General features: G+C 51.7%; 1 protein-coding gene across 3 annotated transcripts in view; it reads left to right on the top strand.

The window, feature by feature from the left end:
• TTLL7 (tubulin tyrosine ligase like 7) overlaps window positions 1-27,084 on the top strand; it is a 434,278-nt gene that overhangs the window by 267,547 nt on the left and 139,647 nt on the right. For all 3 annotated transcript variants that reach the window (XM_063938974.1, XM_063938973.1, XM_063938975.1), the window contains one exon: window positions 11,624-11,759. In XM_063938974.1, the coding sequence (XP_063795044.1) occupies window positions 11,624-11,759 (136 nt within the window). The remainder of the gene's footprint in view (window positions 1-11,623; window positions 11,760-27,084) is intronic.

The raw sequence follows: 27,084 nt of genomic DNA on the forward strand, positions 1-27,084 counted from the left end.
TTATGTAACCCTCTGATAACTGACAGGCCAGACCGGCTAGTGCGCAATGTAACAGTAACTTAGCGCTGCAGCTGTTATGTAACCCTCTGATAACTGACAGGCCAGACCGGCTAGAGCGCAGTGTAACAGTAACAGCGCTGCAGCTGTGATGTAACCCTCTGATAACTGACAGGCCAGACCGGCTAGTGCGCAATGTAACAGTAACTTAGCGCTGCAGCTGTGATGTAACCCTCTGATAACTGACAGGCCAGACCGGCTAGTGCGCAATGTAACAGTAACTTAGCGCTGCAGCTGTGATGTAACCCTCTGATAACTGACAGGCCAGACCGGCTAGTGCGCAATGTAACAGTAACTTAATAATAATAATAATAATTTTATTTATATAGCGCTCTTTCTCCAACAGGACTCAAGGCGCTTTACAGATATCAGAAACAATGCACATGATACAGAGGATTTGAGTAATACAACAATAGATAAGCAACAGACATAAAAGAAAACCTTAAGTCACAGAAGCATAACGCAGGGTTGGTGAAGGCATTTTGGGTAATAACTTCCAAGGGTTGTGTATTACACCCTCACAAGGTACCAGGTGCGGCAGCCATCTTGGGCGCTCAGCGTAGGATTACCCAGGGTGGAATAGTCCACCCCTAGAAGAGATGACACAAAATGGGGTTGATTTCAGAGTCCTACAGTTCAGAGTAGGGTTCCATCAAAACCATCAGGCCTATGTATTTTTCATCCCATCCACAAGTGTACCATATGGGGCAGCCATGTTGGGCGCACTTTGGAGGTTACACTGTGGGAGGTGAGCCATACAAGGGCCAAATTCATATATGGGAAAACTGACGCTTATGTAGTAGTATGATGTACCCTGCATGTAGGGCACAATGGCAGGGTGTGCAATCAGTGGAGGTAAACAGTACAGGAAAACACATGGTGGGGTGGAAGCTAGGAATGGGAAAACTTAGCACTGCAGCTGTGATGTAACCCCCTGATAACTGACAGGCCAGACCGGCAAGTGCGCAGTGTAACAGTAACTTAGCACTGCAGCTGTTATGTAACCCTCTGATAACTGACAGGCCAGACCGGCTAGTGCGCAGCGTAACAGTAACTTAGCACTGCAGCTGTTATGTAACCCTCTGATAACTGACAGGCCAGACCGGCTAGTGCGCAGTGTAACAGTAACAGCGCTGCAGCTGAGATGTAACCCTCTGATAACTGACAGGCCAGACCGGCTAGTGCACAGCGTTACAGTAACAGCGCTGCAGCTGAGATGTAACCCCCTGATAACTGACAGGCCAGACCGGCTAGTGCGCAGTGTAACAGTAACTTAGCACTGCAGCTGTTATGCAACCCTCTGATAACTGACAGGCCAGACCGGCTAGAGCGCAGCGTAACAGTAACTTAGCGCTGCAGCTGAGATGTAACCCTCTGATAACTGACAGGCCAGACCGGCTAGTGCGCAGTGTAACAGTAACTTAGCACTGCAGCTGTTATGCAACCCTCTGATAACTGACAGGCCAGACCGGCTAGAGCGCAGCGTAACAGTAACTTAGCGCTGCAGCTGAGATGTAACCCTCTGATAACTGACAGGCCAGACCGGCTAGTGCGCAATGTAACAGTAACTTAGCACTGCAGCTGTTATGCAACCCTCTGATAACTGACAGGCCAGACCGGCTAGAGCGCAGCGTAACAGTAACTTAGCGCTGCAGCTGAGATGTAACCCCCTGATAACTGACAGACCAGACCAGCTAGTGCGCAGTGTTACAGTAACTTAGCACTGCAGCTGTTATGCAACCCTCTGATAACTGACAGGCCAGACCGGCTAGTGCGCAGTGTAACAGTAACTTAGCACTGCAGCTGTTATGCAACCCTCTGATAACTGACAGGCCAGACCGGCTAGAGCGCAGCGTAACAGTAACTTAGCGCTGCAGCTGTTATGTAACCCTCTGATAACTGACAGGCCAGACCGGCAAGTGTGCAGTGTAACAGTAACTAAGCGCTGCAGCTGAGATGTAACCCTCTGATAACTGACAGGCCAGACCGGCTAGTGCGCAGCGTAACAGTAACAGCGCTGCAGCTGAGATGTAACCCTCTGATAACTGACAGGCCAGACCGGCTAGTGCGCAGCGTAACAGTAACTTAGTGCTGCAGCTGAGATGTAACCCCCTGATAACTGACAGGCCAGACCGGCTAGAGCGCAGCGTAACAGTAACAGCGCTGCAGCTGAGATGTAACCCCCTGATAACTGACAGGCCAGACCGACTAGTGCGCAGCGTAACAGTAACAGCGCTGCAGCTGAGATGTAACCCTCTGATAACTGACAGGCCAGACCGGCTAGTGCGCAGCGTAACAGTAACAGCGCTGCAGCTGAGATGTAACCCCCTGATAACTGACAGGCCAGACCGGCTAGTGCGCAGCGTAACAGTAACAGCGCTGCAGCTGAGATGTAACCCTCTGATAACTGACAGGCCAGACCGGCTAGTGCGCAGCGTTACAGTAACAGCGCTGCAGCTGAGATGTAACCCCCTGATAACTGACAGGCCAGACCGGCTAGTGCGCAATGTAACAGTAACTTAGCACTGCAGCTGTTATGTAACCCTCTGATAACTGACAGGCCAGACCGGCTAGTGCGCAGCGTTACAGTAACAGCGCTGCAGCTGAGATGTAACCCCCTGATAACTGACAGGCCAGACCAGCTAGTGCGCAATGTAACAGTAACTTAGCACTGCAGCTGTTATGTAACCCTCTGATAACTGACAGGCCAGACCAGCTAGTGCGCAATGTAACAGTAACTTAGCACTGCAGCTGTTATGTAACCCTCTGATAACTGACAGGCCAGACCGGCTAGAGCGCAGCGTAACAGTAACTTAGCGCTGCAGCTGAGATGTAACCCTCTGATAACTGACAGGCCAGACCGGCTAGTGCGCAATGTAACAGTAACTTAGCACTGCAGCTGTTATGTAACCCTCTGATAACTGACAGGCCAGACCGGCTAGTGCGCAGCGTAACAGTAACAGCGCTGCAGCTGAGATGTAACCCCCTGATAACTGACAGGCCAGACCGGCAAGTGTGCAGTGTAACAGTAACTAAGCGCTGCAGCTGAGATGTAACCCTCTGATAACTGACAGGCCAGACCGGCAAGTGTGCAGTGTAACAGTAACTTAGCGCTGCAGCTGAGATGTAACCCTCTGATGATAACTGACAGGCCAGACCGGCTAGTGCGCAGCGTAACAGTAACAGCGCTGCAGCTGAGATGTAACCCTCTGATAACTGACAGGCCAGACCGGCTAGAGCGCAGTGTAACAGTAACTTAGCGCTGCAGCTGAGATGTAACCCCCTGATAACTGACAGGCCAGACCGGCTAGAGCGCAGTGTAACAGTAACTTAGCGCTGCAGCTGAGATGTAACCCTCTGATAACTGACAGGCCAGACCGGCTAGTGCGCAATGTAACAGTAACTTAGCGCTGCAGCTGAGATGTAACCTCTGATAACTGACAGGCCAGACCGGCTAGTGCGCAATGTAACAGTAACTTAGCGCTGCAGCTGAGATGTAACCTCTGATAACTGACAGGCCAGACCGGCTAGTGCGCAGCGTAACAGTAACAGCGCTGCAGCTGTGATGTAACCCCCTGATAACTGACAGGCCAGACCGGCTAGAGCGCAGCGTTACAGTAACTTAGCGCTGCAGCTGTGATGTAACCCTCTGATAACTGACAGGCCAGACCGGCTAGAGCGCAGCGTTACAGTAACTTAGCGCTGCAGCTGAGATGTAACCCTCTGATAACTGACAGGCCAGACCGGCTAGTGCGCAGTGTAACAGTAACAGCGCTGCATATGAGATGTAACCCTCTGATAACTGACAGGCCAGACCGGCTAGTGCGCAGCGTAACAGTAACAGCGCTGCAGCTGAGATGTAACCCCCTGATAACTGACAGGCCAGACCGGATAGTGCGCAATGTAACAGTAACTTAGCACTGCAGCTGTTATGTAACCCTCTGATAACTGACAGGCCAGACCGGCTAGTGCGCAGCGTTACAGTAACAGCGCTGCAGCTGAGATGTAACCCCCTGATAACTGACAGGCCAGACCGGATAGTGAGCAGCGTAACAGTAACTTAGCGCTGCAGATGAGATGTAACCCTCTGATAACTGACAGGCCAGACCGGCTAGAGCGCAGTGTAACAGTAACTTAGCGCTGCAGCTGTTATGTAACCCTCTGATAACTGACAGGCCAGACCGGCTAGTGCGCAGTGTAACAGTAACAACGCTACAGCTGAGATGTAACCCCCTGATAACTGACAGGCCAGACCGGCTAGTGCGCAGCGTAACAGTAACTTAGCGCTGCAGCTGTGATGTAACCCTCTGATAACTGACAGGCCAGACCGGCTAGTGCGCAATGTAACAGTAACTTAGCGCTGCAGCTGAGATGTAACCCTCTGATAACTGACAGGTCAGACCGGCTAGTGCGCAGCGTAACAGTAACTTAGCGCTGCAGCTGAGATGTAACCCTCTGATAACTGACAGGTCAGACCGGCTAGTGCGCAGCGTAACAGTAACTTAGCGCTGCAGCTGAGATGTAACCCTCTGATAACTGACAGGTCAGACCGGCTAGTGCGCAGTGTAACAGTAACTTAGCGCTGCAGCTGAGATGTAACCCTCTGATAACTGACAGGCCAGACCGGCTAGTGCGCAATGTAACAGTAACTTAGTGCTGCAGCTGAGATGTAACCCCCTGATAACTGACAGGTCAGACCGGCTAGAGCGCAGCGTAACAGTAACTTAGCGCTGCAGCTGAGATGTAACCCCCTGATAACTGACAGGCCAGACCGGCTAGAGCGCAGCGTTACAGTAACTTAGCGCTGCAGCTGAGATGTAACCCTCTGATAACTGACAGGCCAGACCGGCTAGAGCGCAGCGTTACAGTAACTTAGCGCTGCAGCTGAGATGTAACCCTCTGATAACTGACAGGCCAGACCGGCTAGTGCGCAATGTAACAGTAACTTAGCGCTGCAGCTGTTATGTAACCCTCTGATAACTGACAGGCCAGACCGGCTAGTGTGCAGTGTAACAGTAACTTAGCACTGCAGCTGTTATGTAACCCTCTGATAACTGACAGGCCAGACCGGCTAGTGCGCAATGTAACAGTAACTTAGCACTGCAGCTGTTATGTAACCCTCTGATAACTGACAGGCCAGACCGGCTAGTGCGCAGCGTAACAGTAACTTAGCGCTGCAGCTGTGATGTAACCCTCTGATAACTGACAGGCCAGACCGGCTAGTGCGCAATGTAACAGTAACTTAGCGCTGCAGCTGAGATGTAACCCTCTGATAACTGACAGGTCAGACCGGCTAGTGCGCAGCGTAACAGTAACTTAGCGCTGCAGCTGAGATGTAACCCTCTGATAACTGACAGGTCAGACCGGCTAGTGCGCAGCGTAACAGTAACTTAGCGCTGCAGCTGAGATGTAACCCTCTGATAACTGACAGGTCAGACCGGCTAGTGCGCAGTGTAACAGTAACTTAGCGCTGCAGCTGAGATGTAACCCTCTGATAACTGACAGGCCAGACCGGCTAGTGCGCAATGTAACAGTAACTTAGTGCTGCAGCTGAGATGTAACCCCCTGATAACTGACAGGCCAGACCGGCTAGAGCGCAGCGTAACAGTAACTTAGCGCTGCAGCTGAGATGTAACCCTCTGATAACTGACAGGCCAGACCGGCTAGTGCGCAATGTAACAGTAACTTAGCACTGCAGCTGTTATGTAACCCTCTGATAACTGACAGGCCAGACCGGCTAGAGCGCAGCGTAACAGTAACTTAGCGCTGCAGCTGAGATGTAACCCTCTGATAACTGACAGGCCAGACCGGCTAGTGTGCAGTGTAACAGTAACTTAGCGCTGCAGCTGAGATGTAACCCTCTGATAACTGACAGGTCAGACCGGCTAGAGCGCAGCGTAACAGTAACTTAGCGCTGCAGCTGAGATGTAACCCTCTGATAACTGACAGGTCAGACCGGCTAGAGCGCAGCGTAACAGTAACTTAGCGCTGCAGCTGAGATGTAACCCCCCTGATAACTGACAGGCCAGACCGGCTAGTGCGCAATGTAACAGTAACTTAGCGCTGCAGCTGAGATGTAACCCCCTGATAACTGACAGGTCAGACCGGCTAGTGCACAATGTAACAGTAGATAAAACATGATTGGGATTTTAAGCCGAAACATTTTCTAATTAGCCACCTAGAAGCAAATAACTTCCAATCTCTGTTCTAAGGGCTGGTTAATAGACTGCCAGAGGCGATGTGCTTGTACGTCATTAGACTCGCACGCAGCGTTCTGTAATAGGAAGAAAGCTGCCATTTTGCCTTTGTACTTCTTCACTTTTCATTTTGATTTAAGTGATTTTTCCCCCACCTCGAATCTAATTCCTTCTTAATGTTCCTCAACTTTCCTGATTGAAAGTTATCAAGAAAATATATTTTAAAGTTGAACTAAACTTGGAAACTAACTAATTCTATTACACTCCTGGATATAATCATTACACGATATTACCTCATAATGACGGGAGACGGCCAATTGTTCCTGGCAGGTAGGCTCAGTCTTCATTTCTCATACAGCTTTCTACCCCTAACTTTTACAGGGGCAGTGACATGATGTGAGGAGGGGAATGGAGGCAGCAGGAAGCCACAGACTGAGAGTTATATAGTGGGAGGAGCAGGGTCCCCAGCAGCACAGAGTATATCAGGACATGAATGATATGTCAGTGAGGACAGGGCTGCATGTGACAGGGGCAGTGACATGATGTGAGGAGGGGAATGGAGGCAGCAGGAAGCCACAGACTGAGAGTTATATAGTGGGAGGAGCAGGGTCCCCAGCAGCACAGAGTATATCAGGAGATGAGTGATGTGTCAGTGAGGACAGGGCTGCATGTGACAGGGGCAGTGACATGATGTGAGGAGGGGAATGGAGGCAGCAGGAAGCCACAGACTGAGAGTTATATAGTGGGAGGAGCAGGGTCCCCAGCAGCACAGAGTATATCAGGAGATGAGTGATGTGTCAGTGAGGACAGGGCTGCATGTGACAGGGGCAGTGACATGATGTGAGGAGAGGAATGGAGGCAGCAGGAAGCCACAGACTGAGAGTTATATAGTGGGAGGAGCAGGGTCCCCAGCAGCACAGAGTATATCAGGAGATGAGTGATGTGTCAGTGAGGACAGGGCTGCATGTGACAGGGGCAGTGACATGATGTGAGGAGGGGAATGGAGGCAGCAGGAAGCCACAGACTGAGAGTTATATAGTGGGAGGAGCAGGGTCCCCAGCAGCACAGAGTATATCAGGAGATGAGTGATGTGTCAGTGAGGACAGGGCTGCACGTGACAGGGGCAGTGACATGATGTGAGGAGAGGAATGGAGGCAGCAGGAAGCCACAGACTGAGAGTTATATAGTGGCAGGAGCAGGGTCACCAGCAGCACAGAGTATATCAGGAGATGAGTGATGTGTCAGTGAGGACAGGGCTGCATGTGACAGGGGCAGTGACATGATGTGAGGAGGGGAATGGAGGCAGCAGGAAGCCACAGACTGAGAGTTATATAGTGGGAGGAGCAGGGTCCCCAGCAGCACAGAGTATATCAGGAGATGTGTGATGTGTCAGTAAGGACAGGGCTGCATGTGACAGGGGCAGTGACATGATGTGAGGAGGGGAATGGAGGCAGCAGGAAGCCACAGACTGAGAGTTATATAGTGGGAGGAGCAGGGTCCCCAGCAGCACAGAGTATATCAGGAGATGTGTGATGTGTCAGTAAGGACAGGGCTGCATGTGACAGGGGCAGTGACATGATGTGAGGAGGGGAATGGAGGCAGCAGCAAGCCACAGACTGAGAGTTATATAGTGGGAGGAGCAGGGTCCCCAGCAGTACAGAGTATATCAGGAGATGAGTGATGTGTCAGTGAGGACAGGGCGGCATGTGACAGGGGCAGTGACATGATGTGAGGAGGGGAATGGAGGCAGCAGGAGGGGAATGGAGGCAGCAGGAAGACACAGACTGAGAGTTATATAGTGGGAGGAGCAGGGTCCCCAGCAGCACAGAGTATATCAGGAGATGAGTGATGTGTCAGTGAGGACAGCGCTGCATGTGACAGGGGCAGTGACATGATGTGAGGAGGGGAATGGAGGCAGCAGGAAGCCACAGACTGAGAGTTATATAGTGGGAGGAGCAGGGTCCCCAGCAGCACAGAGTATATCAGGAGATGAGTGATATCAGTGAGGACAGGGCTGCATGTGACAGGGCAGTGACATGATGTGAGGAGGGGAATGGAGGCAGCAGGAAGCCACAGACTGAGAGTTATATAGTGGGAGGAGCAGGGTCCCCAGCAGCACAGAGTATATCAGGAGATGAGTGATGTGCTAGTGAGGACAGGGCTGCATGTGACAGGGGCAGTGATATGATGTGAGGAGGGGAATGGAGGCAGCAGGAAGCCACAGACTGAGAGTTATATAGTGGGAGGAGCAGGGTCCCCAGCAGCACAGAGTATATCAGGAGATGTGTGATGTGTCAGTAAGGACAGGGCTGCATGTGACAGGGGCAGTGACATGATGTGAGGAGGGGAATGGAGGCAGCAGGAAGCCACAGACTGAGAGTTATATAGTGGGAGGAGCAGGGTCCCCAGCAGCACAGAGTATATCAGGAGATGAGTGATGTGTCAGTGAGGACAGGGCTGCATGTGACGGGCAGTGACATGATGTGAGGTGGGGAATGGAGGCAGCAGGAAGCCACAGACTGAGAGTTATATAGTGGGAGGAGCAGGGTCCCCAGCAGCACAGAGTATATCAGGAGATGAGTGATGTGTCAGTGAGGACAGGGCTGCATGTGACAGGAGCAGTGACATGATGTGAGGGGAATGGAGGCAGCAGGAAGCCACAGACTGAGAGTTATATAGTGGGAGGAGCAGGGTCCCCATCAGCACAGAGTATATCAGGAGATGAGTGATGTGTCAGTGAGGACAGGGCTGCATGTGACAGGAGCAGTGACATGATGTGAGGGGAATGGAGGCAGCAGGAAACCACAGACTGAGAGTTATATAGTAGAAGGCATGGCAATATTAACAATGAGGTGGATGGGACTACAGCTCCAGGGGCAACATTTACTAACGTTCAATTTTGGTGACTCAAGGGTTTGGCATTCTGTTTCAATTCGATTTCCATTCTATTTGGGTTGAACAGATTTACTAAAGCCCAAATCGAATGTCTAATCGATTCTAAAGGCAGATTCAACTCCTGTCCCAATAGAAATCGAATTTCTGAAAAACATCAATGTTTTCCCATAGAACCACATGAAATCCCCAAATTTACTAACGTTCAATTCGAAATCAACCTCAAAATCGAACCTGAATTCTCCAAATGTTTAGAATGGTCTTAGACATTGACTAATTTTAAGTACCCAAAAACACATAGGGCAGTGTGGAAGTAGCAAAAATAGTTGCCCAAGGGTATGGTATGTTGTGCACCTACCTACACAATGCAAAACACCACCTGACCTAAGAAATCCCTGGAGGATCAATCTGAGCACCATCAGCAGCTTCATGAGTTGACTAGAGCACATATTTATACTTATAGACTTATTTATTTATTTTTTATTATTTAATAGATTGCACCAGAGCACAATATTGAGCAATTTTGCTGAAAAATACATTGGACTTTACCAAAAACATGATGAAGTATCTGCCTATCCTGATTCAGCCCATGATGCCTACATCCTCAGCAATTCATCCCTATCTATCAAAAATCTTGTTGGACAAATGCCAGAGGGATGGTTGTTGTGTGAGATACCAGTATGTGTTGATAAAACATCTAATAAAGAGGCACATATAGCCACCCAATCCATGACAGAATGCATCTATTTTTTTTTCTACATTTTTTTATTCAAAATGCATATTTTTATATCATTTTGCAAAAAAGTTGACATTGTGTCCTGCTGCCGTCAATTGCATAATTGTGCAAAAAAAAAAAAACAAATTAAAAAAATCAATTATGTTTTCATGTTTAAAACGGTGTAAAGAGAGCGCTTCCCCTTTAATTTGTGTGCATGTGATACATTTGGACCAATAGGAAGCAAATAGGGTGTTCTATTCAATTTTACATTCTATTTTGCTGGGGATTTGAATGGGGATTTGAGGTTCGATTTTGAAGGGGTTTCATACATTCAATTCTAAATCCCTTCCAAACATAATCCACATTGAATTCGATTTCAAAATCGAATGCAAAATCGATTTTTAGTAAATAAGGCAATTTTCAAAAAGTTTAGAAACACCAAAAGGAATCGATTTCAATCTATTTGGAAGATTCATAAAGTCCTTTCCAAAATTTAATTTTTGTAAATATACCCCCAGGTCTCCACATAAAAATAGGCCCATGACTGAATAATGATGAGCAGACACCCAGCTCCCCACCCTGTTGGTCAAAAATCATAAGTGGTAAAATTGTATTTCTATTTTGTTCACAAAGTGACTCCATTTTTTTACTTTTTCGTATTTAGGTAGACCTAGGTACTGATAGTATAAGGGGTGTACACGCCCACATGGTACACAGCACTTGTCAGTTAGTTATTTCTAATCCCAGGCCCACATGTGGCCCGTTATCCGCCCTGTCCCTGGCAGCAGATAGGTAGGTGGAATATTGCGCTATCAGACGAGGCTCTTTATTCATAATCCAGAGTGTTGCCATTTGTAAATACAGGTTGAGTATCCCATATCCAAATATTCCGAAATACGGAATATTCCGAAATACGGACTTTTTTGAGTGAGCGTGAGATAGTGAAACCTTTGTTTTCTGATGGCTCAATGTACACAAACTTTGTTTAATACTCAAAGTTATTAAAAATATTGTGTTAAATGACCTTCAGGCTGTGTGTATAAGGTGTATATGAAACATAAATGAATTGTGCGAATGTACACACACTTTGTTTAATGCACAAAGTTATAAAAAATATTGTCTAAAATGACCTTCAGGCTGTGTGTATAAGGTGCATATGTAACATAAATGCATTCTGTGCTTAGACTTGGGTCCCATCACCATGATATCTCATTATGGTATGCAATTATTCCATAATACGGAAAAATCCCATATCCAAAATACTTCTGGTCCCAAGCATTCTGGATAAGGGAGACTCAACCTGTAACTATTTTTGAACAATGAGAGTTTTAACAAAGCCTGCTGCGTAATTCACTGAATCTGCAAATCAACGTCTCAGGTTAAATATACAGAAATACCTGCTGAGGAGATAAAACCAATATGGTATAATGTAAGAGGTCATAGTTCATCCTGCACTATGTCCTATTAAATCTATTTATTTCCGTATGGTTTCTCCATAATGCGGCCATTTGTGCACTTTTCAGAGCATCTTACATTCTGTACAGCGGTCGTGGTGGGAAAATTCTCTTCCAAACCCATTAAATAAAGTACTGCGCTTCAGCGTCTCCACGGCGGCCCGCCTGCGCAGCTTTGCAATGTAGCTTGTTTGCCGGTTCCTCAGGACGGCACATTTATTTTAATGCAGCAGCATTGTGCTCTGCTTATTATATAAATGCACTGACTGGCTGGCATGTGTGTGTTTCCTCTCTCCTTATCTCAGGCGAATCTACCCACCTGAGGATAAACTGCTGTTAGAGAAATACGAGGGTCTTCTTAGCTCAGCCTTCCAGACGTTCCTAGCCGGCAGAGCAGCCTCCCTCCAGCGAGAGATGAATAATCCTCTGAAAAGGATGAAGGTGATTTCTTTGTGATACTGTGCCTGAGTATGTTATCTGCACTGAACGCGTCCTCGGCGTGCCGCGTCCTCCACAGTTTTCAGGCCATCACACTGCGCACCCTGCAACTAAGATACAATTAGACCGTTATTCAATTAATTCAAGTGGCCTAGTCACAGTGCTGTGTCCTCAGGAGGGTTTCAGTGAGTAAATAAGATAATTGGGATGAAGTGGAACAGTCCGTAGTGCAGGATATGGGGAAAATGACGGATTAAGCTCACATCCACAATCGTCGCTGAGACGTTCAGATGAGCTCGGGAACTGAGAGCCGGCACTAACGCCGCTGTAGCTGAGAGCGTCGTATGATGGAGATTTATAGCACATTTCAAACATTCTACTCTTTATGGGTTTTTGGATAATACACTAATAAGTATATTTCTCCCTGGGCTCGGAGACATCACCAATTAAAGTTCCCCTTTTCATTGCACCTTCTATTAATGGGGTTACTACCTGTTGGCATCACTGACACCCACCGACTATAGTCCACCTATTACTGAGGTTACTAGTGCCGGAGGGGAGTATAACTGGTACCCCGGACTATAGTCCACCTATTACTGAGGTTACTAGTGCCGGAGGGGAGTATCGCTGGCACCCCGGACTATAGTCCACCTATTACTGAGGTTACTAGTGCCGGAGGGGAGTATCGCTGGCACCCCGGACTATAATCCACCTATTACTGAGGTTACTAGTGCCGGAGGGGAGTATCGCTGGCACCCCGGACTATAGTCCACCTATTACTGAGGTTACTAGTGCCGGAGGGGAGTATCGCTGGCACCCCGGACTATAGTCCACCTATTACTGAGGTTACTAGTGCCGGAGGGGAGTATCGCTAGCACCCCGGACTATAGTCCACCTATTACTGAGGTTACTAGTGCCGGAGGGGAGTATCGCTAGCACCCCGGACTATATTCCACCTATTACTGAGGTTACTAGTGCCAGAGGGGAGTATAACTGGCACCCCGGACTATAGTCCACCTATTACTGAGGTTACTAGTGCCGGAGGGGAGTATCACTGACACCCACCGACTATAGTCCACCTATTACTGAGGTTACTAGTGCCGGAGGGGAGTATCGCTGACACCCACCGACTATAGTCCACCTATTACTGAGGTTACTAGTGCCGGAGGGGAGTATCGCTGGCACCCCGGACTATAGTCCACCTATTACTGAGGTTACTAGTGCCGGAGGGGCGTATCGCTGGCAACCCGGACTATAGTCCACCTATTACTGAGGTTACTAGTGCCGGAGGGGAGTATCGCTGGTACCCCGGACTATAGTCCACCTATTACTGAGGTTACTAGTGCCGGAGGGGAGTATCGCTGGCAACCCGGACTATAGTCCACCTATTACTGAGGTTACTAGTGCCGGAGGGGCGTATCGCTGGTACCCCGGACTATAGTCCACCTATTACTGAGGTTACTAGTGCCGGAGGGGAGTATCGCTGGCAACCCGGACTATAGTCCACCTATTACTGAGGTTACTAGTGCCGGAGGGGCGTATCGCTGGCAACCCGGACTATAGTCCACCTATTACTGAGGTTACTAGTGCCGGAGGGGAGTATAACTGGTACCCCGGACTATAGTCCATCTATTACTGAGGTTACTAGTGCCGGAGGGGAGTATCGCTGGCACCCCAGACTATAGTCCACCTATTACTGAGGTTACTAGTGCCGGAGGGGAGCATCACTGACACCCACCGACTATAGTCCACCTATTACTGAGGTTACTAGTGCCGGAGGGGAGTATCGCTGGCACCCCGGACTATAGTCCACCTATTACTGAGGTTACTAGTGCCGGAGGGGAGTATCGCTAGCACCCCGGACTATAGTCCACCTATTACTGAGGTTACTAGTGCCGGAGGGGAGTATCGCTAGCACCCCGGACTATATTCCACCTATTACTGAGGTTACTAGTGCCAGAGGGGAGTATAACTGGCACCCCGGACTATAGTCCACCTATTACTGAGGTTACTAGTGCCGGAGGGGAGTATCACTGACACCCACCGACTATAGTCCACCTATTACTGAGGTTACTAGTGCCGGAGGGGAGTATCGCTGACACCCACCGACTATAGTCCACCTATTACTGAGGTTACTAGTGCCGGAGGGGAGTATCGCTGGCACCCCGGACTATAGTCCACCTATTACTGAGGTTACTAGTGCCGGAGGGGCGTATCGCTGGCAACCCGGACTATAGTCCACCTATTACTGAGGTTACTAGTGCCGGAGGGGAGTATCGCTGGTACCCCGGACTATAGTCCACCTATTACTGAGGTTACTAGTGCCGGAGGGGAGTATCGCTGGCAACCCGGACTATAGTCCACCTATTACTGAGGTTACTAGTGCCGGAGGGGCGTATCGCTGGTACCCCGGACTATAGTCCACCTATTACTGAGGTTACTAGTGCCGGAGGGGAGTATCGCTGGCAACCCGGACTATAGTCCACCTATTACTGAGGTTACTAGTGCCGGAGGGGCGTATCGCTGGCAACCCGGACTATAGTCCACCTATTACTGAGGTTACTAGTGCCGGAGGGGAGTATAACTGGTACCCCGGACTATAGTCCATCTATTACTGAGGTTACTAGTGCCGGAGGTGAGTATCGCTGGCACCCCAGACTATAGTCCACCTATTACTGAGGTTACTAGTGCCGGAGGGGAGCATCACTGACACCCACCGACTATAGTCCACCTATTACTGAGGTTACTAGTGCCGGAGGGGAGTATCGCTGGCACCCCGGACTATAGTCCACCTATTACTGAGGTTACTAGTGCCGGAGGGGAGTATCGCTGGCACCCCGGACTATAGTCCACCTATTACTGAGGTTACTAGTGCCGGAGGGGAGTATCGCTGGCACCCCGGACTATAGTCCACCTATTACTGAGGTTACTAGTGCCGGAGGGGAGTATCGCTGGCACCCCGAACTATAGTCCACCTATTACTGAGGTGTTAGGGTCTCCTGCCCTGTGCTGCCACGTCGTCATGGCAACCGGGAGACAAGTGCTAGCGGAGTAACCTGAGCGTAGCTGATACTCCGGTTCGGGTCTTTTGCTGTGCAGTGGTTACAGGCTCTGTGCACGGCAGGGGATCCGGTGCTGGTTTTTGTGCTCACAGTCTGTGAGGTCTGAGTGGGGCGTGGACAGCACCTGCTTTATAAACCCTCTTCTCAGGTTAAGCAGATGCTGCTGAATCTTTGTTGGTTAGTCAGTTCCTGAAAGCTAGCCAGTACTGTGTAGCTTTGTATTTGTTGTTGCTTACTGCAAATAGGCCTGGGGATTTGGTACTACACTCTGCCAATCCAGACCTAGCAGTAAGACTGGAGTCAGTCGTTTAACTTGCTGGGGTTCTTTTGCTACTCTGTGAACCTAGCAAGTTTGCGGCTGTATTCTCAGATTTGCCTGCCTAAATCCTGTCTCACTGTGCAAGGTGTTCAGGTGTCAGTTTAGTGGCAGTAAGCTGAACCTGTGCACTGCAAGTGAGGATTAGGATTGTGGAGACTCTCCTTGTGTCTATCATTCCATCTCTGACCAAGGAGTTTACTGCCACACCCGTTGGTAACCCTTTAGGGTTTTGCTGTTGCCCTTAGCAACAGCATTTCGGGTTCTCTACGTATTAAAACACAACATCTTGCTTTTTCCATCTGAGCATTCCTAATAATAGGGAGACACCCAGTTTCTTAGCCTCTGGGCTTCTCTGTTCACTTTGTGTTTATTTTGTTACCCTATCACCTTCTGTGTACGTAATGTCATATTCCCCAGTCTGTCTGTGAGTTCATTTGTTTTGCATCCCTATCCGTTCAGACACCAGTACATTCCTGCAGGCACTGGTGTGCATAACAGTTCAGACACCAGTACATTCCTGCAGGCACTGGTGTGCATAACAGTTCAGACACCAGTACATTCCTGCAGGCACTGGTGTGCATAACATATTCAGCAGCCTAATACTCCTGTTGAAATTTTGTGGGAATATGGAGCATACCCCTCAAAATACGTTGCAACAGGTGGTCGATCAGGTGCAGGTCCTGACTCGACAATTTAATGATTTGTCCATTAAAATGCACACCTCCCAGGCCGCTGGCGGAGCTCCCGCAGCAGCAGCACCTTCAGGGGTTAAGGAGCCGAAAGTAAATCTCCCGGATCGTTTTTCTGGAGATCGCTCGCAGTTCTTTTGTTTCAAGGAGAGCTGCAAGCTGTACTTCCGGCTTAGGCCTCAGTCTTCTGGGTCGGAGATTCAGCGGGTGGGCATAGTGATTTCCTTGCTACAAGGAGACCCACAGGTCTGGGCATATGGGTTGCAGCCTGACTGTCCGTCGCTTAAAAGTGTTGATGCTTTTTTTACGGCACTGGGCATGTTGTATGATGACCCTGACAAGACGGCCTCAGCCGAGGCTCAGATTTCGATCCTTAAGCAAGGGCGAAGGCCAGTTGAGGTTTACTGTACGGAGTTTCAGAGGTTGGCCCATGATACCCAGTGGAATGACCCAGCCCTGAGACACCAGTACCGAAGAGGTCTTTCTAACCAGATAAAAGACCAACTGGTACAATATCCCTTGCCTGATAGCTTGGATCAGCTCATGCAGTTATCCATCCGGGTGGATAGACGGCTGAGAGAGCGTAGGCTTGAAAGGGAGACCGAGGTTTCCTTCTTTCCCAAGGGAACCTCAGACTCTGAGGAATTTTCCGAGGAGCCTATGCAGATTGGGGCTACCCGCCTCTCCTCGCGTGAGAAGACGCGGAGGAGACAGCAGGTGTTGTGTTTGTACTGTGGGAATAAAGGTCATGTGGTAGTATCATGCCCAGAAAAGCCGGAAAACTTCAGGGCCTGAGGGTGATGGGAAATATCCTGTCAGGCCAGAAGTCAGAATTTCCCAAGAAGACTTTTATCATTCCGGTGACCTTGAAGATCCTCGGTCAAACTGTCAAGACTGAGGCCTTTGTGGACAGTGGGGCCGACGGGGTTTTTATGGACCGCCAATTCGCCCTGAAACACTCTGTTCCCTTAGTACCCTTGGCATCGGAAATTGAGATTTGTGGGTTAAACGGGGAACCATTATCCCAAGGTAAAATTACCTCTTGCACTAGCCAGATTTCTTTGTTTATTGGAGCCACACACTCTGAAAAATTGTCCTTTTATGTGACTGTCTGTACTTTTGCCCCATTGGTGTTGGGGTTACCCTGGTTAAGGGCCCACAATCCTCAATTTGACTGGGTCTCTGGGGAGATTCTTAGTTGGGGTACTGATTGTTTCAGGAGTTGCTTGAGCCTTCCAGTCAGGCTCTCGCAGCTAAGTTTGCCAGGATTGCCAGGGTGTTATGCAGATTTTGCGGACGTGTTCTCCAAAAAAGTTGCAGAGGTACTACCTCCCCATCGCCCCTATGACTGTGCCATTGATTTGTTGCCAAATGCTAAGCTTCCCAAGAGCAGGTTGTACTCCCTGTCACGTCCTGAGACTCAGGCTATGGCAGAGTACATTCAGGAGAACTTGGCTAAGGGATTTATCAGACCTTCACAGTCTCCAGTTGGGTCGGGGTTCTTCTTCGTGGGTAAAAAGGACGGTTCGTTGCGACCCTGCATCGACTTCAGGGAATTGAACCGTATCACGATTAAAAACTCATACCCACTGCCTCTCATTTCGGTCTTGTTTGACCAGCTTCGTACTGCCACCATTTTTTCTAAGATTGACCTACGCGGGGCGTACAATCTAATCCGAATAAGAGAGGGGGATGAATGGAAGACTGCCTTTAATACCCACTCAGGGCATTATGAATATTTGGTGATGCCTTTTGGGCTCTGTAATGCCCCGGCAGTCTTCCAGGATTTCATGAACGATGTACTCAGGGAATATTTGGATAGATTCTTAGTTGTATACTTAGATGACATCCTAATCTTCTCCCATTCCCTGGAGGAACATCGGAAGCATGTACGCTTAGTCCTCCAGAAACTCAGAGACCACCGGCTTGGAGCGAAGCTGGAGAAGTGCGAATTTGAAGTTCAGCAAATCGCATTTCTAGGATATATTATCTCCCCAGAAGGTTTCCAAATGGAGGGTTCCAAGGTACAGGCAGTCCTGGATTGGGTGCAGCCCACTAGTTTGAAGGCGCTTCAGCGTTTCCTGGGCTTTGCAAATTTTTATAGACGATTTATCGCTGGATTTTCGTCTATAGTGGCGCCCTTGGTGGCACTCACTAAGAAAGGGGCGGATGTTGCTCACTGGTCTTGTGAGGCTAAAGCGGCTTTTGCCCGTCTCAAAAGGGCATTTGTCTCGGCCAAGGTGCTGCGACACCCAGATCCAGAGCGTCCTTTTGTGGTGGAGGTGGATGCCTCTGAGATGGGTATTGGGGCAGTGCTCTCTCAGATGGGAGTGTCTGATAATCGCCTTCATCCCTGTGCTTACTTTTCCCGTAAATTTTCGCCTGCCGAGATGAATTATGACGTGGGTAACCGGGAATTGTTGGCTATTAAGGATGCACTCGAGGAGTGGAGACACTGGCTTGAGGGGGCTAAGTTTGTGGTCTCAATTCTCACCGACCATAAGAATCTTGCATATTTAGAGTCAGCGAAGCGTCTCAATGCCAGGCAGGCACGATGGGCTTTGTTTTTTGCTCGCTTTAATTTTTTGATAACATATCGCCCTGGGTCAAAAAACATCAAGGCTGATGCGCTCTCGCTGAGTTTTGCTCCAATCCAGGAGACCACGAGGAGCCGTTGCCCATTGTGTCCCCATCATGTATTAAAGTGTGCATTACCCAGGACCTCTTGTCATTAGTCCTTAGAGCACAGTAGCAGGCTCCTTCAGACCTTCCGGTAGGTCTTTTGTTTGTGCCTCCTAGGTTAAGACAGCGAGTGTTCCTGGAATTCCATGCCAAGAAGTCGGCAGGTCACCCGGGTATTGCCAGAACTCGGGAGTTGCTATCTAGGGCGGTGTGGTGGCCCTCGGTGGCTAAGGATGTGGATCAGTGGGTTCGGGCATGTGACATCTGTGCCCGAAATAAGACTCCTAGAGGGGTTCCTGTTGGCCCATTACATCCACTCTCTATCCCATCTAAGCCATGGACTCACATTTCAATGGATTTTGTGGTGGACTTGCCCAAATCCTCGGGGATGACGGCCATCTGGGTTGTCGTTGACAGGTTTTCGAAGATGGCGCACTTCGTTCCACTGGTTGGGCTGCCATCGGCCAGACGCCTGTCTGAATTATTTATGCTGCGTGTTGTGCGTCTCCACGGGTTGCCACTTGATGTGGTCTCTGACCGCGGATCCCAGTTTGTGGCCAAATTCTGGAGGGCATTTTGTTCCGATCTCCAGATTTCTGTCAGCTTGTCGTCAGGCTACCATCCGCAGTCTAATGGGCAGACTGAAAGGGTGAACCAGTCCTTGGAGCAGTTCCTCAGGTGTTATGTCTCCAAGTGTCAGACTGACTGGGTTGCTCATCTGTCCATGGCGGAGTTTGCCTATAACAACGCGGCTCACTCTGCTACAGGGATCTCTCCCTTCCTTTGTGTGTATGGGCATCATCCTAAGGCCAATTCTTTTGACCCCCTGGACTCCACGCCTGGTGGTTCCTCTGTGGTTTCGGTCCTTAGAGGTATTTGGAGGAAAGTGAAGAAAGCCCTTGTGTCTGTGTCATTAGTGACCAAAAGGGTTTTTGATAAGCGGAAAAGACCCTGCAGCTTCAAATTAGGAGACTTCGTCTGGTTGTCTACCAAGAATTTGAAGTTGAGACAGCCATCTCATAAGTTAGGCCCCCGGTTCATCGGCCCTTATAAGATCACCAGGGTTATCAATCCGGTGGCATTTCAGTTAGATCTGCCCCGTTCTTTGGGTATCAATAAAACATTTCATTGTTCCCTTTTAAAACGGGCGATTAGTAATCCTTCTTCCAGTGGAAGACCTTCCCCTCTTCTGATACGTGGCCAGAAGGAGTTTGTTGTTGAAAGGATTCTTGACTCCAAGATGGTTCGGGGTCGGCTGTCATTTTTGGTGCACTGGAAGGGGTATGGCCCGGAGGAGCGGTCGTGGGTGCGCAGTTGTGATCTTCATGCCCCCAGACTGATACGCTCTTTCTTCTCGCAGTTCCCCGATAAACCCGGTGGTAGGGGTTCTTTGACCCCTCGTCAGAGGGGGGTTACTGTTAGGGTCTCCTGCCCTGTGCTGCCACGTCGTCATGGCAACCGGGAGACAAGTGCTAGCGGAGTAACCTGAGCGCAGCTGATACTCCGGTTCGGGTCTTTTGCTGTGCAGTGGTTACAGGCTCTGTGCACGGCAGGGGATCCGGTGCTGGTTTTTGTGCTCACAGTCTGTGAGGTCTGAGTGGGGCGTGGACAGCACCTGCTTTATAAACCCTCTTCTCAGGTTAAGCAGATGCTGCTGAATCTTTGTTGGTTAGTTAGTTCCTGAAAGTTAGCCAGTACTGTGTAGCTTTGTATTTGTTGTTGCTTACTGCAAATAGGCCTGGGGATTTGGTACTACACTCTGCCAATCCAGACCTAGCAGTAAGACTGGAGTCAGTCGTTTAACTTGCTGGGGTTCTTTTGCTACTCTGTGAACCTAGCAAGTTTGCGGCTGTATTCTCAGACTTGCCTGCCTAAATCCTGTCTCACTGTGCAAGGTGTTCAGGTGTCAGTTTAGTGGCAGTAAGCTGAACCTGTGCACTGCAAGTGAGGATTAGGATTGTGGAGACTCTCCTTGTGTCTATCATTCCATCTCTGACCAAGGAGTTTACTGCCACACCCGTTGGTAGCCCTTTAGGGTTTTGCTGTTGCCCTTAGCAACAGCATTTCGGGTTCTCTACGTATTAAAACACAACATCTTGCTTTTTCCATCTGAGCATTCCTAATAATAGGGAGACACCCAGTTTCTTAGCGGCTGGGCTTCTCTGTTCACTTTGTGTTTATTTTGTTACCCTCTCACCTTCTGTGTACGTACTGTCATATTCCCCAGTCTGTCTGTGAGTTCATTTGTTTTGCATCCCTATCCGTTCAGACACCAGTACATTCCTGCAGGCACTGGTGTGCATAACAGTTCAGACACCAGTACATTCCTGCAGGCACTGGTGTGCATAACAGTTCAGACACCAGTACATTCCTGCAGGCACTGGTGTGCATAACAGTTCAGACACCAGTACATTCCTGCAGGCACTGGTGTGCATAACATGAGGTTACTAGTGCTGGAGGGGAGTATCGCTGGCACCCCGGACTATAGTCCACCTATTACTGAGGTTACTAGTGCCGGAAGGGAGCATCGCTGGCAACCCGGACTATAGTCCACCTATTACTGAGGTTACTAGTGCCGGAGGGGAGCATCGCTGACAACCCGGACTATAGTCCACCTATTACTGAGGTTACTAGTGCCGGAAGGGAGCATCGCTGGCAACCTGGACTATAGTCCACCTATTACTGAGGTTACTAGTGCTGGAGGGGAGTATCGCTGGCACCACGGACTATAGTCCACCTATTACTGAGGTTACTAGGGCCGGAAGGGAGCATCGCTGGCAACCCGGACTATAGTCCACCTATTACTGAGGTTACTAGTGCCGGAGGGGAGTATCACTGGCACCCCAGACTATATTCCACCTATTACTGAGGTTACTAGTGCCGGAAGGGAGCATCGCTGGCAACCCGGACTATAGTCCACCTATTACTGAGGTTACTAGTGCTGGAGGGGAGCATCGCTAGCACCCCGGATTATAGTCCACCTATTACTGAGGTTACTAGTGCCGGAAGGGAGCATCGCTGGCAACCCGGACTATAGTCCACCTATTACTGAGGTTACTAGTGCTGGAGGGGAGCATCGCTAGCACCCCGGATTACAGTCCACCTATTACTGAGGTTACTAGTGCCGGAGGGGAGTATCGCTGGCAGCCCGGACTATAGTCCACCTATTACTGAGGTTACTAGTGCCGGAAGGGAGCATCGCTGGCAACCCGGACTATAATCCACCTATTACTGAGGTTACTAGTGCTGGAGGGGAGTATCGCTGGCACCCCGGACTATAATCCACCTATTACTGAGGTTACTAGTGCTGGTGGGGAGCATCGCTAGCACCCCGGACTATAGTCCACCTATTACTGAGGTTACTAGTGCCGGAGGGGAGTATCGCTGGCAACCCGGACTATAGGCCACCTATTACTGAGGTTACTAGTGCCGGAAGGGAGCATTGCTGGCAACCCGGACTATAGGCCACCTATTACTGAGGTTACTAGTGCCAGAGGGGAGTATCACTGGCACCCCGGACTATAGTCCACCTATTACTGAGGTTACTAGTGCCGGAAGGGAGCATCGCTGGCAACCCGGACTATAGGCCACCTATTACTGAGGTTACTAGTGCCGGAGGGGCGTATCGCTGGCACCCCGGACTATATTCCACCTATTACTGAGGTTACTAGTGCCAGAGGGGAGTATCGCTGGCACCCCGGACTATATTCCACCTATTACTGAGGTTACTAGTGCTGGAGGGGAGTATCGCTGGCACCCCGGACTATAATCCACCTATTACTGAGGTTACTAGGGCCGGAAGGGAGCATCGCTGGCAACCCGGACTATAGTCCACCTATTACTGAGGTTACTAGTGCCGGAGGGGAGTATCGCTGGCACCCGGACTATAATCCACCTATTACTGAGGTTACTAGTGCCGGAGGGGAGTATTGCTGGCACCCCGGACTATAATCCACCTATTACTGAGGTTACTAGTGCCGGAGGGGCGTATCGCTGGCACCCCGGACTATAATCCACCTATTACTGAGGTTACTAGTGCCGGAGGGGAGTATCGCTGGCACCCCAGACTATATTCCACCTATTACTGAGGTTACTAGTGCCGGAGGGGAGTATCGCTGGCACCCCAGACTATATTCCACCTATTACTGAGGTTACTAGTGCCGGAGGGGAGTATCGCTGGCACCCCGGGCTATAATCCACCTATTACTGAGGTTACTAGTGCCGGAGGGGAGTATCGCTGGCACTCCGGGCTATAGTCCACCTATTACTTAGGTTACTAGTGCTGGAGGGGAGTATCGCTGGCACCCCGGGCTATAATCCACCTATTACTGAGGTTACTAGTGCCGGAGGGGAGTATCGCTGGCACCCCGGGCTATAATCCACCTATTACTGAGGTTACTAGTGCCGGAGGGGAGTATCGCTGGCACCCCGGGCTATAATCCACCTATTACTGAGGTTACTAGTGCCGGAGGGGAGTATCGCTGGCACCCCGGGCTATAGTCCACCTATTACTGAGGTTACTAGTGCTGGAGGGGAGTATCGCTGGCACCCCGGGCTATAATCCACCTATTACTGAGGTTACTAGTGCCGGAGGGGAGTATCGCTGGCACCCCGGGCTATAATCCACCTATTACTGAGGTTACTAGTGCCGGAGGGGAGTATCGTCGACACCCACTACTATAGTCCATCTGTTAATGAGGTTACCACAGGCGGTGGTGAATTTCCCGCTGACTACAGTCCAATTATTAATTTGGTTACTATCGTCCGTAATCATCACTGTCACGCACGGATTGCAGTCTCCCCTGTGACTCTGTGTGGAGGGAGCTGTGTATCCTGTATTGTAGTGGATGAAGGTAACTAAAAGAATAGTCTGAGAGAAATGATTTGCAATAAACACTATTTTTCCCCAGACCAGAAATGATTACAGTGACTGGGCTGCTGCCATGCCTAGCTCCCGGCCCCCAGCCCCAGCCTAGCTCCCGGCCCCCAGCCCCAGCCTAGCTCCCGGCCCCCAGCCTGCTCCCAGCCTAGCTCCCGGCCCCCGGCCTAGCTCCCGGCCCCCGGCCTAGCTCCCGGCCCCCAGCCTAGCTCCCGGCCCCCAGCCTGCTCCCGGCCTAGCTCCCGGCCCCCGGCCTGCTCCCGGCCCCCAGCCTAGCTCCTGGCCCCCAGCCTAGCTCCTGGCCCCCAGCCTAGCTCCCGGCCCCCAGCCCCAACCTAGCTCCTGGCCCCCAGCCTAGCTCCCGGCCCCCAGCCCCAGCCTAGCTCCTGGCCTCCAGCCCCAGCCTAGCTCCTGGCCCCCAGCCTAGCTCCTGGCCCCCAGCCCCAGCCTAGCTCCTGGCCCCCAGCCCCAGCCTAGCTCCTGGCCCCCAGCTCCCGGCCCCCAGCCTGCTCCCAGCCTAGCTCCCGGCCCACGGCCTGCTCCCGGCCTAGCTCCCGGCCCCCGGCCTAGCTCCCGGCCCCCGGCCTAGCTCCCGGCCCCCAGCCTAGCTCCCGGCCCCCAGCCTAGCTCCCGGCCCCCAGCCTGCTCCCGGCCTAGCTCCCGGCCCCCGGCCTGCTCCCGGCCCCCAGCCTAGCTACTGGCCCCCAGCCTAGCTCCTGGCCCCCAGCCTAGCTCCCGGCCCCCAGCCCCAACCTAGCTCCTGGCCCCCAGCCTAGCTCCCGGCCCCCAGCCCCAGCCTAGCTCCTGGCCTCCAGCCCCAGCCTAGCTCCTGGCCCCCAGCCTAGCTCCTGGCCCCCAGCCCCAGCCTAGCTCCTGGCCCCCAGCCCCAGCCTAGCTCCTGGCCCCCAGCCTAGCTCCCGGCCCCCAGCCTGCTCCCGGCCTAGTCCCCGGCCTGCTCCCGGCCCCCGGCCTGCTCCCGGCCTAGCTCCCGGCCCCCAGCCTGCTCCCGGCCTAGCTCCTGGCCCCCAGCCTAGCTTCCAGCCCCCAGCCTGCTTCCGGCCCCCAGCCTGCTCCCGGCCTAGCTCCCGGCCCCCGTTCTGTTCCCGGCCTAGCTCCCGGCCTAGCTCCCGGCCTAGCTCCTAGCCCCCGGCCTGCTCCCGGCCCCCAGCCTAGCTCCTGGCCCTCAGGCTCCTCTCGGCCCCCAGCCTACTCCCGGCCTAGCTCCCGGCCCCCGGCCTGCTCCCGGCCTAGCTCCCGGCCCCCGGCCTGCTTCCGGCCCCCAGCCTAGCTCCTGGCCCCCAGCCTCCTCCCGGCCCCCAGCCTCCTCCCGGCCCCCAGCCTAGCTCCCGGACTAGCTCCTTGCCCCCAGCCTCCTCCCGGCTCCCAGCCTAGCTCCCGGCCTAGCTCCTTGCCCCCAGCCTCCTCCCGGCTCCCAGCCTAGCTCCTTGCTCCCGGCCCCCAGCCTAGCTCCCGACCCTCAGCCTAGCTCCCGGCCCCTAGCCTAGCTCCCGGCCCCCAGCCTAGCTCCTGGCCCCCAGCCTAGCTCCCTGCTCCCGGCCCCCAGCCTGCTCCCGGCCCCCAGCCTAGCTCCATGCTCCCGGCCCCCAGCCTGCTCGCGGACCCCAGCCTAGCTCCCTGTCCCCAGCCTAGCTCCCGGCCCCCAGCCTAGCTCCCGACCCCCAGCCTGCTCCCGGCCCCCAGCCTAGCTCTCTGCTCCCGGCCGCCAGCCCGCTACCGGCCCCCAGCCTAGCTCCCGGCCCCCAGCCTGCTTCCGGCCCCCAGCCTAGGTCCCTGCTTCCGGCCCCCAGCCTAGCTCCCGGCCCCCAGCCTAGCTCCCTGCTCCCGGCCGCCAGCCCGCTACCGGCCCCCAGCCTAGCTCCCGGCCCCCAGCCTAGCTCCCTGCTCCCGGCCGCCAGCCCGCTACTGGCCCCCAGCCTGCTCGCGGCCCCCAGCCTAGCTCCCAGCCCCAGCCTAGCTCCCGGCCCCCGGCCTAGCTCCCTGCTCCCGGCCCCCAGCCTCCTCCCGGCCCCCAGCCTAGCTGCCGGACTAGCTCCTTGCCCCCAGCCTCCTCCCGGCTCCCAGCCTAGCTTCCGGCCTAGCTCCTTGCCCCCAGCCTCCTCCCGGCTCCCAGCCTAGCTCCTTGCTCCCGGCCCCCAGCCTTGCTCCCAGCCCCCAGCCTAGCTCCCTGCTCCCGGCCCTCAGCCTTGCTCCCGGCCCACAGCCTAGCTCCCTGCTCCCGGCCCCTAGCCTAGCTCCCTGCTCCCGGCCCCTAGCCTAGCTCCCTGCTCCCGGCCCCTAGCTTGCTACCAGTCCGCAGATACGCTCAGTAGCACAGATTGGAGTCTACGGTCTATTAGTTATTCTTCTCGCATCGACTCATTTTCTCCCATGTGCGGTCTCATGCGCTGCCCAGTCAGATTTGTCACACAACCCATAAACATGTCACAACCCTCACACAGATTGTAAATGAGCCCCTTCAGTTAAAGACGTCAAAAAATGACAACTGGTTCCTGCAGAAAATACAGGGTGTACGGTACATCCACACCGCGCATAGAGATGATCATTCGGTATCCTCTCCGGATCCCCCCGCGCAGCTTGGAAAGGGCCGACTGAGAAGTCTCACTCTACTGAAATAATAATACATTCCGCCTCTTATGCCGTCTCAGCGCGTCTGTCCGGCATATATAATGCACACTATGAAAGCTCAGAATTCCGTACCGCTACGGTGAGCACTTACCTGAGGCTGACAGACGAAGAGAGGAGACTTGGGATTTTTCTTATTTGAACATTGCAGAGAATCGTCTTTTGCGGGAGTTACGACGGGCGATGTTCCATGTGATCAGTGAGCATCTAATATTAATGGAGAAACAGATGCCGCAAGCTTTGTAGAGATGAAGAATAAAGTGCCCTGGCGATAAAGCAGAAAGTACAATCTGCTTGTTACAGATGAGCGGCTCGTTACAGTGTGATACATAATGGGAAACGCCTAACCCAGAATATCGCCTCACTCACTATGTGCTGCACTGCGCCAATCCTCATAATCAAATTAACATTCATAGCAATAACTTTAGAAGAAGGTTTAATGTCTTACCCAGCAGAATCTGAAATCATTTTAGTAGTAGTTCACTGCTTGCTGCCATATTTCTGCAAAGCTCCATCTCCTAATAGAAGTCATTGACTTGAATGAGTACATACTGTAAACTGCCATTTAACAGCAGACATTTCATAGGTTTTTTTGTTATCGCACTTAGGGGTCAATCCAATTAGCTGCGTTTAATCGCCGGCAGCGGCACCCGATCTCACACCCTTCACAGACAGGATTCTGCCGGAATATTTTTGAGCAAGTTCGGTACGCCATCAAATGCAGCCGCTGCCGCGATGATTCGCTCCCGCAGTGTAATCGCGGTTAATTAGATTAACCCCTTAGATTGTATCTCCTGTTATATACAAGTTATAGATATGTATAAACGGGTTGGGAATTGGGTGACTGGCGTTTGGGATACCAGCGGTCAGCCACCGTAACGAAGCCCCTTGCGGGCTATAGTCCCTGTTAGTCGTCAGGCCAACTGTTGGGATTTTAAGGGTTCGGGATGCAGGCGTCTCATGACCGCATAACTACATCCCGTATAAACTCCTGTAATTTCTTTCCATATAAAGAGTGAGTTCTGATGTCATCAATTCACTTCAATCGTACATC

The sequence above is a fragment of the Pseudophryne corroboree genome, chromosome 9, assembly GCF_028390025.1.
Source record: "Pseudophryne corroboree isolate aPseCor3 chromosome 9, aPseCor3.hap2, whole genome shotgun sequence".
In the NCBI taxonomy this organism is placed as follows: Eukaryota; Metazoa; Chordata; class Amphibia; order Anura; family Myobatrachidae; genus Pseudophryne; species Pseudophryne corroboree.